Source organism: Aulostomus chinensis, chromosome 21, assembly GCF_037954235.1.
Source record: "Aulostomus chinensis isolate RoL2024-O1b breed Wild chromosome 21, RoL_Achi_v1.0, whole genome shotgun sequence".
Classification (NCBI taxonomy): Eukaryota; Metazoa; Chordata; class Actinopteri; order Syngnathiformes; family Aulostomidae; genus Aulostomus; species Aulostomus chinensis.
In genome coordinates this window covers 10,515,001-10,532,029 of record NC_141340.1, presented here as the reverse complement: position 1 = coordinate 10,532,029, position 17,029 = coordinate 10,515,001, and the positions used below count along the sequence as shown (strand labels likewise).

The following is a 17,029-nucleotide window of genomic DNA, read 5'->3' as shown; positions in this document are numbered from 1 at the left end:
TTGTTTTGTTTGAACCTCTCCAAAGAACATAATGTTTTCAGGGACATTCGTTTAGTCTGTCAAAAGGATTGTGTAAAAACAACGAGGCTGAATTTGACCAAACTTGGTGGAGGGGTTTTGCATGGGCCAAGGAAGAACACATTTGATTTTGGGCCACATCCATTAACAACGTTGTAAAATTGCATTTATTTTACATGGAGTTCGGTTAAATCTAACTGGTCTCTCTCCAAGTGCCCTATAGTGTATATTCATAACAAAAAACAGGTTTTCTCTCCTTCTTCCTCCTCTTTTACATGCTCCACTGTAAGGGGGAGGGCTGACTTTAATGGTTTCATGTTAATGCATTTAGTATTGATTGACTCATTGGGTTGGAAAATCCAAGAGATCAATCATATGGATTTAGGAGACCTTTCTAATAGGCATGCAACCTTAGAACAATGATGCAAACATCAAATCCAGAAGGGAACAAGTGTATCCATAAACTCATGAGCCTCGGTTCTCTTAAGCCCAAAGTATTTTCAGGCTGCGCAGCATTCTTAATTTATTTCATAACGGCCACGACTAGTAAGACCCTCTACAAAGGGACGGGACACATCGGAACATCTGTTGGGCTTAATATATCTGGGGAGCTTAATTTCACACCATAACTCAATAAGAGTTGGGGCTTCGTGTGCGGGCCAGGGCAGTTTGGGGACAGATTCCTTTGAGGGGCTTCCAGGCATTTTCAGAATGGTTCAAAGCAATAAAATGACCCCCGTCTCACAATCGGATCCTGCGGACGATAAAAATGATTTCAAATTACATGAAATGTTTTATGCAATCGTTTGTGAAATGACACAAGGAAGCCTCATTTGATCTGTTTTCTTTTAAACTTCCAAATCCTTTTTTTAACGTCTAAATGTGAATGAGAAACGATTTAGATAGGAACCCCGCCAGGTCCACTGGAACATGTTCTCAAATGCTTGGACAGGTGTGGTGTATCTTTCATCAGAGGATTGATCAGCAAGCCTGCGGCCATCAAAATAGACCATGATGTCAGTCACCACCACGGAAAAAAAACAAAGCGAAAATACCTAACAAATAAAATCTGAATTTTTATGTTTGGTAGGATTACTTGTGCACGTGTGTGGATATAAAACACAGACTACAATGATTATAAAAAATAAAAATACACTTTGGTAACACGTATCACGTCTTTTCCTTCTGACTTCATCATTGTCTCTGACGTTATTAGAGTACAAGCTTTTTTTAAGCTGTGGTTGCCAGTACTGCTCACGGTAATCCACAGCACATTTTCTGCACCATTGCATTCTTGGCAAAACACACACACTCTCTCTCTCTCTCTCCCTCTCCTTCTCTCTCTCTCTCACATACACAGACGCACGCGCGCGCACACACACACACTATAATTTACTCACACAAAACACAGCAGATCGACTGGTAAAACCCAGCCTAACCCCTGCTGACCTTAATATGAGATGAACAACAGTAATCAGACGGAGCCTCAATGAGACGAAGGGATATGTGTGTGTTTGTATAGATGTGTGTGGGGGGGGGGGGGTTTACAGTATGTGATTGTGTGTATCGTCCTGGCTTCAGCAGCAGCTTCATGAGGGGTTGGCAGTTTACTTTATGGTGTTATAAAACAATACCATCTATGTTTTTTTTCACCCTATCAACAAAGACATGAATGATGTTACCGGCCTTAAATGAAGTCAAAAGGACAGAAATGTAATAATCATAGCATCATAAATAAATACATAGTATCTTTGGTTAGGTTTTATTCGAAAAGTATACGCTCATAGTCTATTACAGTCTGTTCTATGCGGTGCGATGTTCTCTACACACTGATATGCTTAAGATTCATGACTAAATTTGTAGCTTTTTGGATTTTCTCCTTCTTCCTCCCACTCACGCTGGCAGATGGGTGTGGGGAGTGTGCGCGTGTGTGTGTGTGTGTGTGTGTGTGTGTGTGTGTGTGTGTGTGTGTGTGTGTGTGTGTGTGCGTGTGTGTGCGGTGGGGGCATTTGGCCAAGATAGCAGGACTACTCTTCTACTCTTACGGTACAGTAGACTACACACACATACAGTACAAAGGCTTGCTCGGATAAAATTCTTGATTTAATGTGGTCATATTAAAAGCAAATTAGATTTGTGCAGATAAAGCAAGCGAGGCCGGAGAGCAACTAGCGAGTGTATACCTCCGCCAAGGATCTATTTACTCCCCTGGAACTTTCATGCTTGCATAAAGGTCCCAGAGGCAGTGAGCGAACCCTCACACCCCCAACACACGTCAGGTTTGTGGCTGTTCAATAGAGCGAAAGGCTGCTGAAACCTGATGATATTTGGATTTTCCAGACTAATAAGTGAACTCGGTGGTGTTTGAGAACATGCTGTTAGGATATATTTTGTTGCTGTACTTCACATGAAGGGCAGCACTGTGCAATTTTGATGTTTGTTACTTCTGGATCACTTCCTGTAACCACTGGGGGGCACTATAACAGAATTAAATTCAGCTTGTAGATGTCTTCAGGCCAGGATGAGGTTTGGAAAAGTTTATAATTTCATGCTCTTGTTGGCGAAATATTGAAAGTAGCCATCCAAACAGAGTAACCCATCTCCAGGATCTTAAGGTGTATCTGACCAAACTTAAAGTGGATCTGTTGGGGGGGGGGGGGGCATGTAATTTCTTGTTTCCACCAGGTGGCACTATGACTAATCTCTATTTACGATTAACAAATGTTCTTATTGTTATAGTATTCTACAAATTAAGCTTGAATTATATTCAAAATCCTACTACCACAAAGGGGAAATGCTTTTGAAATTCTTCCCCCTAATCAGGGTTCTGTTTATTTATGTGCCGTATCCTTGAAAGTCCAAAAAAAAAGTTGCAGGATAATTTTAATCTTGAGTCTAACTCCTGTTTTGAAACTTCGCCCGTGACACTTTGGTGCTATGAATATAAAGCAGCACCTGCTCATGTCTGGTTTTCAGCCGTGACAGCTCCAGGCTTTTATGGTTCCACCTGGTCTGAGTGTACCTTGACTGGGTCAAACAGGGTGGAGTGCGATCCCTGCTGGGCCCCCCGCCCCCAGTGACCGGCTGAAGGAAGGGACAGCTGCTCTGCGTCAACTCAGGAGAGGGGGGGTTGGAGAGGGGAGGGGGGGTTGGAGAGGGGAGGGGGGGTGAACGCAACGCCGGGCTCCTCTCAGCGCATAGGGATCTCAGCTATGTCTCCATTAGACACACTGGCAACAAATATAGCCCAATTAACGTCACAGCGCAGGCCACACCCAGCAAACCCTCAGTGCTCCCCTCCAGGGTGCTGTGTGTGAACCAATCATAAAGGTCAGGGTCCTGTTCACTGTGACCCTGTCTTCCCTTTTGAAGTACACACTCCCAATCTGGGTGATAATCTGTTATGAGTCTGAAATGTCAATTACAGACAACAAGGGGTTTAGACCCCTGGTTGTTACCCAGGAGAATTTATTAGAACCAGAGGAACTGAGGTAAGTGCAAATTATTCCTCTGCGGAGGAAGACTTGGAGGAAGCAATGTGAATTAGTTTTGGGTACAGTCAGAAAAGTCCATTCCAAAGATGGGAAGTCGGACATTGCCCAGGCTTTGTCCCACAGAAAGAAACTGGGCCTCATTTACGAAGTGTTCTCACTCAAACCTGAGTTCTTATCACAATTTTAGCCCTCAATTTAGTCTCACAGAAAGGAAGCAAAGCCTGAAGGAACCAAACCCCTTGCAGCTGACATCTTTTTGTAAGACTAAACTGAGGGCTGCAAAATTCCCACACATTTGTGCACAAGAACATTTATGACGGCAGAAGAAGAAGAAGAAAACGGCTTGGAGGTAGAGTGGCAAGTCAAACAACCGAAGAGTTGCTGGCTTGATCCTCACTTGCCCCGGTGACCATGTTGAAGTGTCCTTGAGCAAGATACTGAGCCTGTAATTGCTCCTGATGGGCCCTGTGACGGACTGGTGACCCGTCCAGAGTGAAACCTGCCGCTCCAGCCCCCCCGCGACACTCAACAGATAAGCAGTATAGAAAATATAAGCAGTGTAGAAAATGGATGGATGGAATTCTACATTACTTTCTACTGGACAGTTTCCGGTGGTGGTGATTTTACCAGGATGCTGAGAATACGGGAAGACGTTTACACTCAAACATGAGTGTGAACTGACAACAAATAAAATGCGCCATCATTCATTCCCTAAACTGCACGTAGACTGTTGGAGAAAGTGACTTATACAGAGGAGGACTACAGCTAATAACAAAGCTAATGTATACAAATAGGGTTGAGCTATTTGCAGGGCCTTGTCTTACCCCCATGCTATCTGACCGTTTAAATGCTGCAGCTCGGATGTCTCCCTGCGCTGCACATTATGATGACATCGGCCCTCACTCTCTCATTCATGATCCGACTTATAAGGCAAGGACACTCTCGGAACAGACTTGTGAGATGAGCTTTGCCAAGCATGACCATCGGTTTCCACAACACAAACAAGCCGCGGTGTTTTTGGCCCGAGCTGGTCATTTCTACGGCTTAGTGAAGGGACGTGCTTGAATGAGTCCATTGTCAATCCGTTTGTCAGCGACTTTTTTTTTTTTTTTGTGGGCCTTTTTGGCAAAGGCCCAAGGTCAGCTAGCTCATAGATCTAAATATAATCCATCAAGTGGGAGAGGCAAGACTCACTGTCTTACATTGTAAAATAAAAGACATAGAAAAGGCGTGAGCTGGCACTTTTGATAATTTAAGAATTAAAAAATTAACAACTGATATTAAAACTTGTGCATCCAAGTGAGCGTATTCTTATAAATGTCAAGAATATAAAAGGGTCAGTATCTACTTGTACACACAGAATGGAAAAAAGGACAGGTAAGAAAATATCGGAAAAAATATAATTTTAACAGATCCTTGCCCTATCTTTGGCCTCATCTCCACCTTTGACCTAGTCAGAACAAGCTCCGCCCTTAACTATTTATGTAGCATTATAGGTCCAGTGTTGCCTTGTAAATCTCAGCGTACCTTGTAAATGACCTGAACGGAGTTGAATCGAGCCTCACCCTCCCGGCTACTGTATGGAATGGCTGTCTGCTGTTTCAACCTCCAAGCGGAGGAAAGAGGAGACGTCCAGGAGCCCTTGGTAGATTTATTGCCCACCCGTCACTTCACTAGAGCAACAGTTTGATAAGAACTGAATGGACGCCATGAATAGAAAAGAAACATTTCACACTTTTTTTTTTTTGGCAGAGTTGTTTATGCCTGCATACTTCAGCAAGATTTCAGAGCTTCTACAAGAAGCCTTTGAGAGGAAAGACAAGGCTTCCATCCAGAATAGGGTACAGTACCCTGCTTCAGGCAGGCTCCGCTTTGTCTTCGCACAAACACAGTCCTCCATTGTGGTGTTAGAAATTATCCTCAATACCTCTAGTCTTCCATCACAGTCCTGGAACACAAAACCCTACGTTTTTGTGTACCAAGAACAAGCTCATTACTAACTCCGACACACCCTGGGTGAACAACTGGAGCAAACACCATTATTAATACAAATCTCATCCATTTCTTAAAAATGTAGAATGAATAGGTAAACTAGTTACTTCATGCTCTGGCATAAAGTGATAATTCATCAAAAAAATGCATTGCGCCTTCCAAGTACTTACAAACAGGTACCTTTTTCCTATCCTAACTCAAAGGGATGTAACACAGCATTCAAAAAGAATCTCTGTGCGTTCAAGGCACCTATTTGTAATTGCTTTGAAGGCAAAATACACTTTTTGGGAGCAGTTTTGCTTTGACAAATAAAAAATAAAGGTAGGTGTGGGGTGTTTGAGTAGCTTGGCTGAATCCAACTGTCGTGGTCTGAACGCACCTGCTGTACAACTCTGGGTGAGTTTTGTCGAAATTGCCTGAAAATATGATCTGAATTTCAAATTTACTCACTTGACCTAGTCCAAGTATTGTATTTCATTAAGTGGAATGAACAGACCTCACCTCCTCAAGCCTCCAGATTAACTAGCACTGACAAAAACACAAAACTTGGGTGAATGAGTTAATACTGTATGTGGCTTCCAGCATGATGCCGTGATGTCCAGCCAGTAGTAACCACTGATATATTTATCCTGTTTTCTGGCTCATTTATGACATCCAACTTGACATGCAAGGAAAAAGCATGCGCAGATATGTGCAGTGGGAGGAGAGTATTTGTGTTTCTTGCTCCGACAGCAAGAGCCCTTCTAAGGGCTGACACGCACACTTTGACAGACCTGTTTACCTGAGTGTGGAGGTTTGCTCTGAAAGGTTACCTGGTTGATAGAAGTTGGGAGACAGCTCCCTGGCAACTGCCCTGGCAATTTCTGAGTCGTGAACAGCAGAGACGGCAGCCTGGTCTGCAGCCTCACTTTTTGTCCTGGCATGGGCCGTTCTGGAGGAACAAAGACAAACAAAATTAAACAGGAAAAGATCAAATTAGTTTGACTGGGTAAAATCCAACTTATCAGTGAGATCTGCAAGCTCCCACGTTGCCCATAACACTTCCCCTTCCCTTTACTATCTCCTCACGCCATCCTCCCATCATCCACCCCCCCCTCTCTCTTTCTCTCTCTTCATCTTTGAGCTGTACTCCTTTTGGGATAACATAACACCTCCCCTTGTGCTTCTATCTCAAATCCAAATCCTGATTTTTCAAATGGAGCTCAGCCATATCCAAGCAAGACCTTAATCCAGTCTGGAGCACTGTCCTGCCGCTGGATCACACGACACACCCACACACCCAAACACTATGATATGTCGCAATCAAACAATCAAACATTGAAGCCAGTAAATAAAATCCATCCGTATGTCCGCCCATGTGGTTGGTGAGATTTTACAAACATTATTAATTTCAAATTTTCACAGGAATTTAAAGCCATTAAATGGGTTTTTCAAGACGGTCAAACACCACGCGTGTCAGAGCAGTTCTGACTTCTCAGCACTACTCGTCGAACACTGGTAGCAAGCTAAAACCAAACCTAGCTTGCGTCCACATCTACTGTACTACGGCGATGACGCTGAAAAACCAAAAAGGCGAAAGAGTAATACGTTTTGGGATCAATGTGAGCTTAGCATTAGCACTGAGAGGTATTATAGGAGCAAACCATGGTGAGAGAGACAGAAGCCAGGGGGTGACCTGCTTAACAAATCCCTTGAAAACTCCACCGAGAGATAGAACATGTACATGCCAGTGTACAAGGAAACAAGAAAAAAGAAATCAGCTGACTAAAGAGAACTCTGGAGGAAGTTTAGTTCCCTATGCAACTGTGAGAGTTTCAAGAAAAAAAAAGAGCCAATTATTATTTACACGGAAGAGATGATGAGTGACTTTTTGCAGGCTTATGCAAAACTTTGAGGCTGAATTTCATCAAATTGGTGGAGGAGAGCAGCATGACACAAAGAAGAGCCTATTAAATTTAGGGGCAGATCAATTTAACATCGTGGGGGGAAAAAAAGTATTTCTTTTTAAAAGGGGTTTGGTTGAGCTCATAAGTACTCCCTCCAGTTTCTTTGCCTCTTTGTCAGCAGGATTATACAAAAAAAAAAAAAAAAAGAAAAGAAAAGAAAAAAAAAGCCCAATTTCATCAAAATTGGGGGAGGGGTATAACATGGGCCGAGAAAGGACCCATTACATTTTGGGGCAGATCCGTTTAGCATAGCATAAAATTGCATTTTTTCTATTGGGTTTTGCTGGCTTGCCTTGGCAGAGATACTGTATGTATTCTCTGAATTCCCTCTAGCTTTTTTCCCATTTAGCAGGATTATGTAAAAACTACTGGGCTGATCGCCACCAAACTTGGTGGAGGGGTACAGCTTGAACCAAGGATAGGACCTTTCTGGGCAGATCCGTTTCACATAATGAGAAACTGCATTTTTCTCCATTAGGTTTGGTTGAGGTTGTCAGTCAATCCAAGTGCCTGGATGACATCACATCATTGTGGGGGAGCTATGTGCTCTTTGAGTGCCCTCTAGTTAGGCAATCTATCAGTTAAAGACAGTATGGACAGTAATGTATGGACAGATAGGAGTGGAGCCCACACAGCAAATGTTCACGTAAATACATGCCAGTGCAACATGGAATGCAAGGATGCAGAAGGAATCTCACAGCATCACTGTAAGTATTGACAGCTGTGCTTACTGCCCTTCCTAACCTCACTCATCCATCTTCCTCTCCCTCTTTCTTTCATCACTCCTTCTCTCTTTCAATCAATACTTCTGTCTTTTCTCCTTATTTGTGACACTGCATCTTCCCAACTCCCTCCCCACATCCATCCTCCCTCCCTCTTTCTGTCAGAGTGACCCTAACAGAAAACATCTCTATTCCAGACTGCCTTTAGACTTTGGGATGTCCTGTTTTTGATGGGCTCGGACAGCGAGATATTAAAATGCATGAGGAGCCATATGCTGGCTGGAGAGATGGATGATTTCCTCTCCAGAAATAAGTCTCACCCAGAGACAAAAGACGCATTCAGGCTGTGTTTACAGCCGGCGTGGCCTCAGGAGACTATCCACTGACCAGCTGCAGATAAAAATTCAAGAGTAGAATTTCATAGCATCTCTGTCACAAGTACAAACATGTAGGAATTGGTGTGAGTAAACGCAGGTAGAGAACCTCACTGACATGAAAGCATTCCAGTTCCATCGCAGGGCTCGAATGAATAGTGTAGACATTCCACATTCAAAACCACAAGGACATCCATGCTTCTATTTCTGAAATGTGTGAAATATGCCGTCGAGTGAAAGGAGGCATGACTGTGTGCCGTGAATGTATGCAGCATGCCCATGACATATCTTTAGGATCTTAACAGTTCCCCTGAGGTAGAGTGGTCATGAAGTCACGGCCACAACCAGGAAGCGATGCAGACTGTTCCCAGACAGGATGTCTGGTAGTGGGAGGTGACAGGCAGAGAATGATGGGAGTGGAGGTGTGACAGAGCGAGTGGGACAAGAGGAGAGTCAAATGGAAGGTGAGAAAACATGGGCGTTTGGAGAAGAGAGAGAGAGACAGAGAGAGAGAGAGAGAAATGATGGTTAGCTTGCTTTCTGGGATCGGTTAATAACGTTACATGGACACGTTTAATCTGACTGGCAACAGCACAGTGCACGGAAGGTTTCACCTGCTGTGATTAGGTTTGTGTCTGTTTGCAGGTATTTCAACAGGATGTAAGCAACTGACGATACGGCAAATGCAGATGCAGGAAAGCTCAACGGGATTACAAAAAAGGGTGCTACCAAAATATCAAATATTACCTGTAAATATTATCATATGAATTTTTCCTTCTTATGCCACTTAATGATATTTTTCCCCCAGCATAAAAGTAGAAAGTAAACATTCGGATTACCAAAATGTGGTCGGTTTACTCAAATGGCAACATCTCTGAGTGTTGGAAGTAGGGTTGCTGCGAGTTCCACTGGAGGGAGAGAAGCTGGAGCCCACCTGCAGGGTCCGTTTGCTGCTGTGGGACCTGGAGCTGACTGGTTGTTTCCCGGAGCCTCCAAGCTCTACCTCTGGGCTCAAAGGATGGGAAGGAACCCCAGAGACCATGTTGGACATCACTGCTGTAATATCACCTTTTTTTTTTTAAAGGGAGTCTGGACTAGAGGACTCACCGAAAAAGAAAATCTGTCTGAAATTGTCGCAGAGAAATCAGTGCTCGGTTCAACTGAGCTGCTCTGATAGCTGTGATATTCTATTATTTATATTTTGTAGATCTGAACTGTCAGGAGCAGTAGACCATCATCCGTCTTCTCCGTTCATAAAGACTCAGCTATGCAAGCTGGTACCATTTAATTAGTGGGATAGTTTGGACTTATTAAAGTGGGGTTATATGAGGTTGTCATGCACCTACATTCAAAAGAATTCAGAATTGTAGAGCTGTGGACGACGTCTGCAGAAAAAAACCTTCATTTTGTCCACCTAAATAAAAGCCTATCTAAGACAAAACATCCCGCTGAAACCAGTGCAGCAGAATACAAGGAACTTTCACATCTGGATATTGAAGAGCCTACAGAAAGGATTGTCTGACGGCAGAAGTAAAGCAGTGAAAATGGGACAAATGTGTGCATAAACGGAAGTTGATTTTTCTTATTGGGTAGGAATTCATTTAGGCTGACAATTAAGTGTTTTCTGTAGACCTCGTCAAGAGCGCAGCAGCTAACGGTATCTCTCGGAAGACGTGCTGACCCACATCAGCTCAAGGTGCCCTCCGTACCGACTACCTCACACAACCCCTCTTCAGTAAATCCAATCATGCCTTCATTTCTATTAAATCCTCAAAGACATATCTGACTTTTTAAACTCTGATATCTGCTTGTTAGTTGTTTGGTCTAAAAAGAAAAAGAGGCAAAATCAAAACAAGAAGCTAAAAGATGATAAAATGCTAAGCGGAGCCAACGGAAAATGCAGTGACAGGTTAGTAGTCACTGCAAATTAAAACAGGATTGCCCTCACAATTTACTTTCCCACAATGCAGTTCACTCAGATCAAGAGCAAAGGCACGCATGAGGAAAATCTAAAAAAAAAAAAAATCCATTGTATTTTTCAGACATTTGATGCAGAACCTAGGTATGCATGCATGCTCAGAGTTGACCTTTGAAAAAGTTGAAAGCTCTCTAACTTGTCAGACAGTGAGCAGCCTCCCTGCCCGAGGCCAATCTGCTTCTGAATATAAAGCAACACCTGTTCACGTCCAGTTCGGGGTCTATGCAGACACCCCTGTCTGCTTGTGTGCTGCAACTGTGGCTTTTATTTTAATCCAACACACACACACACACACGCGCGCGCGCGCACACACACGCGCACAAACTCACTCTCACACACACACACTTGCAGACACAAACAGAAACCTGGACGTAAGAGTAAAACGGAAGCAAAGCGCTGAAGTTTTGAAACATAATTAGGTGAAATTTTTTCTGTGACAAATGAATTGTGGGAAAAGTGTTGAGTCAGTTTGCCACAGACTGCGGTGAATGTTCCTCTCTCCCGAGGTGTGTAATCTGTGTCTGCAAATATGTGTTATATGGAATTGAGCCACTGTGGAGATATTGTGCAATCACACACACAAAAGATTTGCAATCAAAAAGATCTTTCATTGCAGGTACAATAAAAGAAAAAACATTTTGTGGATCTAATCCCCCCCCCCGCTGTTGAGCTGAGTTTTGTGGGCGGGACTTGTCAGACAGCCGTCACTAGGATCGAGACTATCCAGTAGAGACACGTCATCTATCAGCAAGTCCCGCCTACAGACCAACTGAAAGCAAAAGGGTTAACACAAATAAATGGCTAAAAGTTTCACATTAATGATTAATATATTTTGATCTCTTTTTCATAGAAAATCAATGTTTCATAAATGTAGCACCATATTGCTTGGGGTGCAAAAGTTCATGAGCGAGGTATTTAAAAAAACAAGGCATATGAGGAGAGAAATGGAGTGAGACAAGACACAGAGATATACCCCCCACCCAGCCACCCCCACCCCAAAGACTCCTGGGTATTTGAAACTGCTGAGGTATGCAACTCAGCTTCTCTAATTTTACTGTAGGGTTAAATTTCAGACCCCAGCTCTCATGTAGCTGAGTGGATCTTCCTTTAAGCTTTATCATACCTCGGCTTTCTGCTGAATACTGTATGTGGTATGTGTGTATCACTATGTTTCTGTGGTCCCTGTGTGTGTGTGTGTGTGTGTGTGTGTGTGTGTGTGTGTGTGTGTTAATGTGCATTCTCAAATCAAGCCTCAGTCCATCACTCCTCGAGGCTATGGCCTATTTGAGGATTCTCCCTCACATATGCTGACACAGTTCTACACCCCCCTTCCCTCGTTCCTCCCCCTTTTTTTCTTTTGCTCATCTTCCCTCCATCACTCATCCCGCTCCCCTCCCTCTGCCCAATCATGGTAACTGGAATGCTGACTTGTCCAGTGTATAATAAGACAGAAGATGAGTCTTGACCTTGTCCGCGCTCAAGAATCTTGCATTAAACTCCATCAATCTCCTTCATCGCCCACCGGGGAGAGACCACTGCACAGCTTGGCTCCTATTTGTGTTTGAGTTTAAGGATTTCAACATAAATGACAGCCCTGTTTCAAAGATCCAAAGCAGCAGCAGCAGCAGCAGCAGCAGCAGCACAGGAAGTCTGCACAAGCCTCCACACACAGCAGGCTTACTATTAAATCAAGGTGCTGCTAATTCAGGGTTACTAAAGCGTGACTAACATCATTAGCGATTAGCTAAAACCAAGTCTGGAATGATTCAGGAGTTATTGCTGCGCTGATGTCTGGGCTCACAGGTGCAGCGGCGGGGTGACAACCAGGCTTTAAATGGGTGAAGGAGTGGCTGTTATTATGAGATAAGCTGACTTTTATCCTCGAGAGAGTGACGGTGCGGCGTAATGAGGATGTTAGGGTACGTCTAATAGTTAGCATGCTCTGTACTGTTATTATTTTCAGCTGATATATATTGAACACGCAGACTTACTTTTTTTTAACATCAGTTCATTTAATGTATTTCCCTTAATGAGGAATCTGAATCTTAACTTTTCAAAAGCTAAAGTTTACACCCAGTCATTCTGACACCCAGTCATTCTGATTCAGAATCCTGGAACAGAAATTCGTCCGATACTGACTAAAAATATGGGACTGCTCTCAGCGAGTGTCTGATACCTCCTAATTTATTAGCCCTGAAACAGGATTCTACTACTTCCTGGTTATCTTCTGACTTATATGACATACAGGAAATCAATTCTTCTTAGCTGTTCTAAAAACAGTAGCCTAAACAGGAAGTTGTGCTGCGCTTCCACGCTACTGAGGAACTGATTGACCAAAAACCCTAGTGGGCACTTTGCTAATATTCTACATCAATGAAATGCCGACGTGTCGTTGTAGGTCTCCACTCAGTATGCGTGAAATCATAAAAGAAGCAGCATAAAATAACAGTCTCTTCCATAAATGCAACATGGAGTGACCATTAAAACACTCGGAAGGCTGCATGTAAGGAGGAACAATACATGCAGGGGAAAGAAATGCTAATGTTCTGTTCTAAGTACGTTAAACCCTTGAGAACATTATTAGCAGTGTAGCAAACAGTTACTAAATCCCTTGTTGTCATATATTTTTAAGTGCCTCCTCATGACTCAATGATTCTTTGTCATTGACTCACAAATAATGCAGTTATTGACAGACTAAACATCAGCTTCCAACCAAAGACTTCATTTCTGGGAAACGAAATAAAAAATAATCACCTTTAGTGGAGTGCTCTAAAACTAGCGTGCGCATGAATAATGAATGACTAGTAAATACTGCATACATGTATGAGCGTTAGTGCGGCGCGTGTTTAAGAGCTCTGTTAATGCTGAAAGTGCGACAGTCTCTCGTCCGAGCGCTGATACGTGTCTTCATGGGCGTGTTGAGAGACTGACACAGAATCCCTTGCTGAGATGATCCCTCTGGTTTTGGTGAAGGGCAGCGGCAGAGACTCAGACCTCAGTGCTCTGTGCTCTTTGTGTCAACGCCGCCGGTGAAAGATGGCCACAGCTGATACAGCTAATGACACAGGCGGGGAGGAAGGCGGGAGGAGGAGGAGGGGGAGGAGGAGGAGTGGGGTCAAGGCAGCAAATAGTCAAGCACACGATACAAAAAAAAAAAAGTGAAGTTTGGAGGATTTGATATAAATGTAAGTCATGAGGCCGCAGCAAGTTACGAAAAGTCAACTAGTGAATGTGAACCAACATGAAACAAATTAAAGTTCATGAATGGGATTACTGGACAAAAATGAACAGACGCCTTGGTGCAGTTTTCTTGTTTCAAAGTTCAGCCTCCTTTGAGCTTCAAAATCTTTGATTAACACACGAGCAGAAAGCGATGTACTTGTCCATTTATCAGTTCTGCTCATCCTGCGCAGGGTTACGGACAGCTGGATTGGATGAGAGGCTGAGTTCATGCACGCTGGACAGGTCACCAGTGAATCAAAGGCCTCAGCCTCTTTCTCGGTGTGAAAGAAGACTCGCTAACATCTGGCTTTTGTCAGCAAAGGGAACGGGATCAATGGTTATTCTCTGCTGGGGCAAAAGCAGTTGAAAAAGTCATTTATGGGCTCTGATATAAACACACACACGCAAAAACAAAAAAAAAGTAATTTGCCACCAAGAACACGTACTTGAGTTGAAAATACAGACCGATGCAAAAAATGTAAAGTAGCACGATGTGTTGTTTAACCTGTTTTCCAGTGAGATGAACATCACACATACCTGTGTGTGCAACAGAAAGTAGGTAATAGGGACAGATGAGCATTCACAACAACAACAATCTTAAACCTAACATGTGCATCATGCATGGGGGGTGGGGGGGGGCAACAATCTGTGGATCAGAACCTTCTTCTTGTGAGGCGACACCATGCGGTCCTCTTGATGTAATTGTCAATTAGCATAATTGTTCGTGTTTGCAGGGTGAAGCGCTGAGAGGAAAATCATTAGTAAGGTAAAAGCTACCATTTTAAACCCAGTAGTTCAGAATTTGAGCTTGATAATCGCAACGTTTTAGGGGCCAAATGTGACATTTTTTGACGCCTAAAGTACTGAGGTAGGTTAAAATCCTTAAAATGATCTGTGGCAATGATGAGATCGATAACAACCGCAACAACAAAAATCCTCCTCAGGACTGAAATTGATTAAAAAATAATACAAATAATAGAAAATAATATCATATAGTATTTTACTACTATTAAACTTTCAGAAAGTTTAGCAGGGATCTGGCACTTGGGAAACCAGTAAAAACCATTAACAGCTATGAAGTGCTTCATTTCATAATTACTAATGAATTAATCTATTAGTAATAACAACAACGAGCCTCTCGCCTGTTGTTCATCTCTGAGGTTAGAGCCCTGCACATGTCTTCAAAGGATGTTAAACTAAAAGCGCCTCTTCACTCTGCTACTTTATACAGAAAATCAACAAATGGCTGACACCATGATGACGGTGGTGATGTAGTATCCATGGTAACCAGCAGAGACACTCGGGGAAGCAGTCCAACCAGGCATCTGGCCTGTATTAATGAATTTGCAAATGAACAAAACCCACACAACAGCCTCTACTGTATGGATGTCATCTTACACGCCTTTGCAAAAACACACCAACTACACGCAGCCAATGAAATACTGAAAAAAATCTAAAGGCTTATCAGCTTGTATGATGACAAGGTAACACACTCACGCACACAAACAGCAGCAACACATCTCATTTAACTACACGGCTCGACATCTGAAGCTGAACCTGTGTGAGTAAAGGTCACATCGCCTGGCAACCACTTAAGTTTAAGGAATAGATTTAATCATGATCTGTGCTCTCGCTCTCCGACAATCTCCCGCCACCATTTACTCCCTTGCCTGCGCGCGCACGCGCGCACACACACACACACACACACACACACACACACACACACACACACACACACACAGCTCATCAATTTCCTCCTGAATGAAGCCAAGAGAAGCCTTTAGTCACATCTGCCCATAGCTGAAATAATTTGTGATGCAATCCTCACACAATGTCAGGATTTATGGCCGTTACGCAGAGGAAACCTAACCAAATATTCATCAAAACTTTAACTCGCCAACATCACAAGCGCTACCTCGCTCACATCATCACCCTGGTAAGTGATTACAAGCGTCTTTGCACGCTTCACGAAAAGGATTCTGTGTGGAAAAGCAATACTTTGACTCAACAAGAGAAGTGATAATTCCATAATCCAATCCACGAACATCTGGAGTGAAAGCGGCCTAGCTAGCCAATCAGAGACGGCTGAGGGGACTCAGCAGGGCACGTTAATATCCAGAGGTTAAAAGCACGCGGCTCTGGTAGCAGGTACAACATGAAAAAACATAGACAGATGTTGAGTGTAAGAAATACTTCAGACAACATAATCTATGATTTGGGCAGGTTTGGGCAGGTTACCATGGCAATCGTATCATTCTTTACAGTACTTGAGCATTTTAAAGATATCTGATATCTTATTTAAAGTTATTTTGGATTTAATGCATAAACTCTTTATGTACTATGATAAAAAACTTAACTATATTTCATTGCAGCAGCTTAACCACATCAATAGTTATGAACATAAAATGTGTAAAATGACATTTTATATGGATTTTCTTACCAGCAAACCTCTGAATCATTGTCTTCAACATGGTGCATCATGATGAAAAATATCGTGCCACTTACTACTGAGCCGGTGAACAGAGTGATTATGCACAATTGCACATTGATTTTTACATAATATCTTGTCATGTTACAGAGATTCTCAGGGGGATAGCACATGCGCGCACACTCACACACACACACACACACACACACACACACACACACACACACACACACACACACACACACACACACAAATCAGGGGAAACGCTTAGAGATTTCCTCGCATTCATTATTCCTAAACTACAACAACTCAATTTAAAGTTAAGCTAGGAGAATATATTTAAAGGAACATGCCAGCTTTTTAAGAAATACAATCAACTGCTAGTTAGCTTAGTACAATGAATGGTAGTGAATGGGAAGTGTTAGCATACCGCGGTCAAAATTAATCAAACAGATAAAGTTCGAGTTCTCGGTTTTAGGATGTGATTAGTGGTAACAGTTGCTCTTGTTTTAAAAAAAATAAAACAAAACGCTTTGCTTTGTTGAGCAAAGTAAAGTGAATCACTGCATCCAGAGGGTTTGTGAGGAAAGTGGTTCCGGCTACGTGTCTGGTTCTAAAATGATAGTTTCTGTCATTTCACACTGTGCAAAGTTCATAGCAAATATCATTGCAGAACTTCACTTTTATGAAAACAGGCGAAAAAAATCATTTAGTACAAAAGTGTGTTTGATTTATTTTATTAAAGGTATACTAACACTTCCCATCCCCTACCATTCACTTTGCTATGCGAGCTAGCAGTGAGCTGGTCTCAGATCTGTAATGCACAAACACAGGAGAGAAGGGTATCTATCCTTT

General features: G+C 42.7%; 1 protein-coding gene across 1 annotated transcript in view; it reads right to left on the bottom strand.

Annotated features, from left to right (window-relative positions):
- jph1a (junctophilin 1a) overlaps positions 1 to 17,029 on the bottom strand; it is a 34,021-nt gene that overhangs the window by 5,751 nt on the left and 11,241 nt on the right. Inside the window, exon 4 of the mRNA XM_086191628.1 lies at positions 6,317 to 6,435. Coding sequence (XP_086047754.1) covers positions 6,317 to 6,435 — 119 coding nt within the window. The remainder of the gene's footprint in view (positions 1 to 6,316; positions 6,436 to 17,029) is intronic.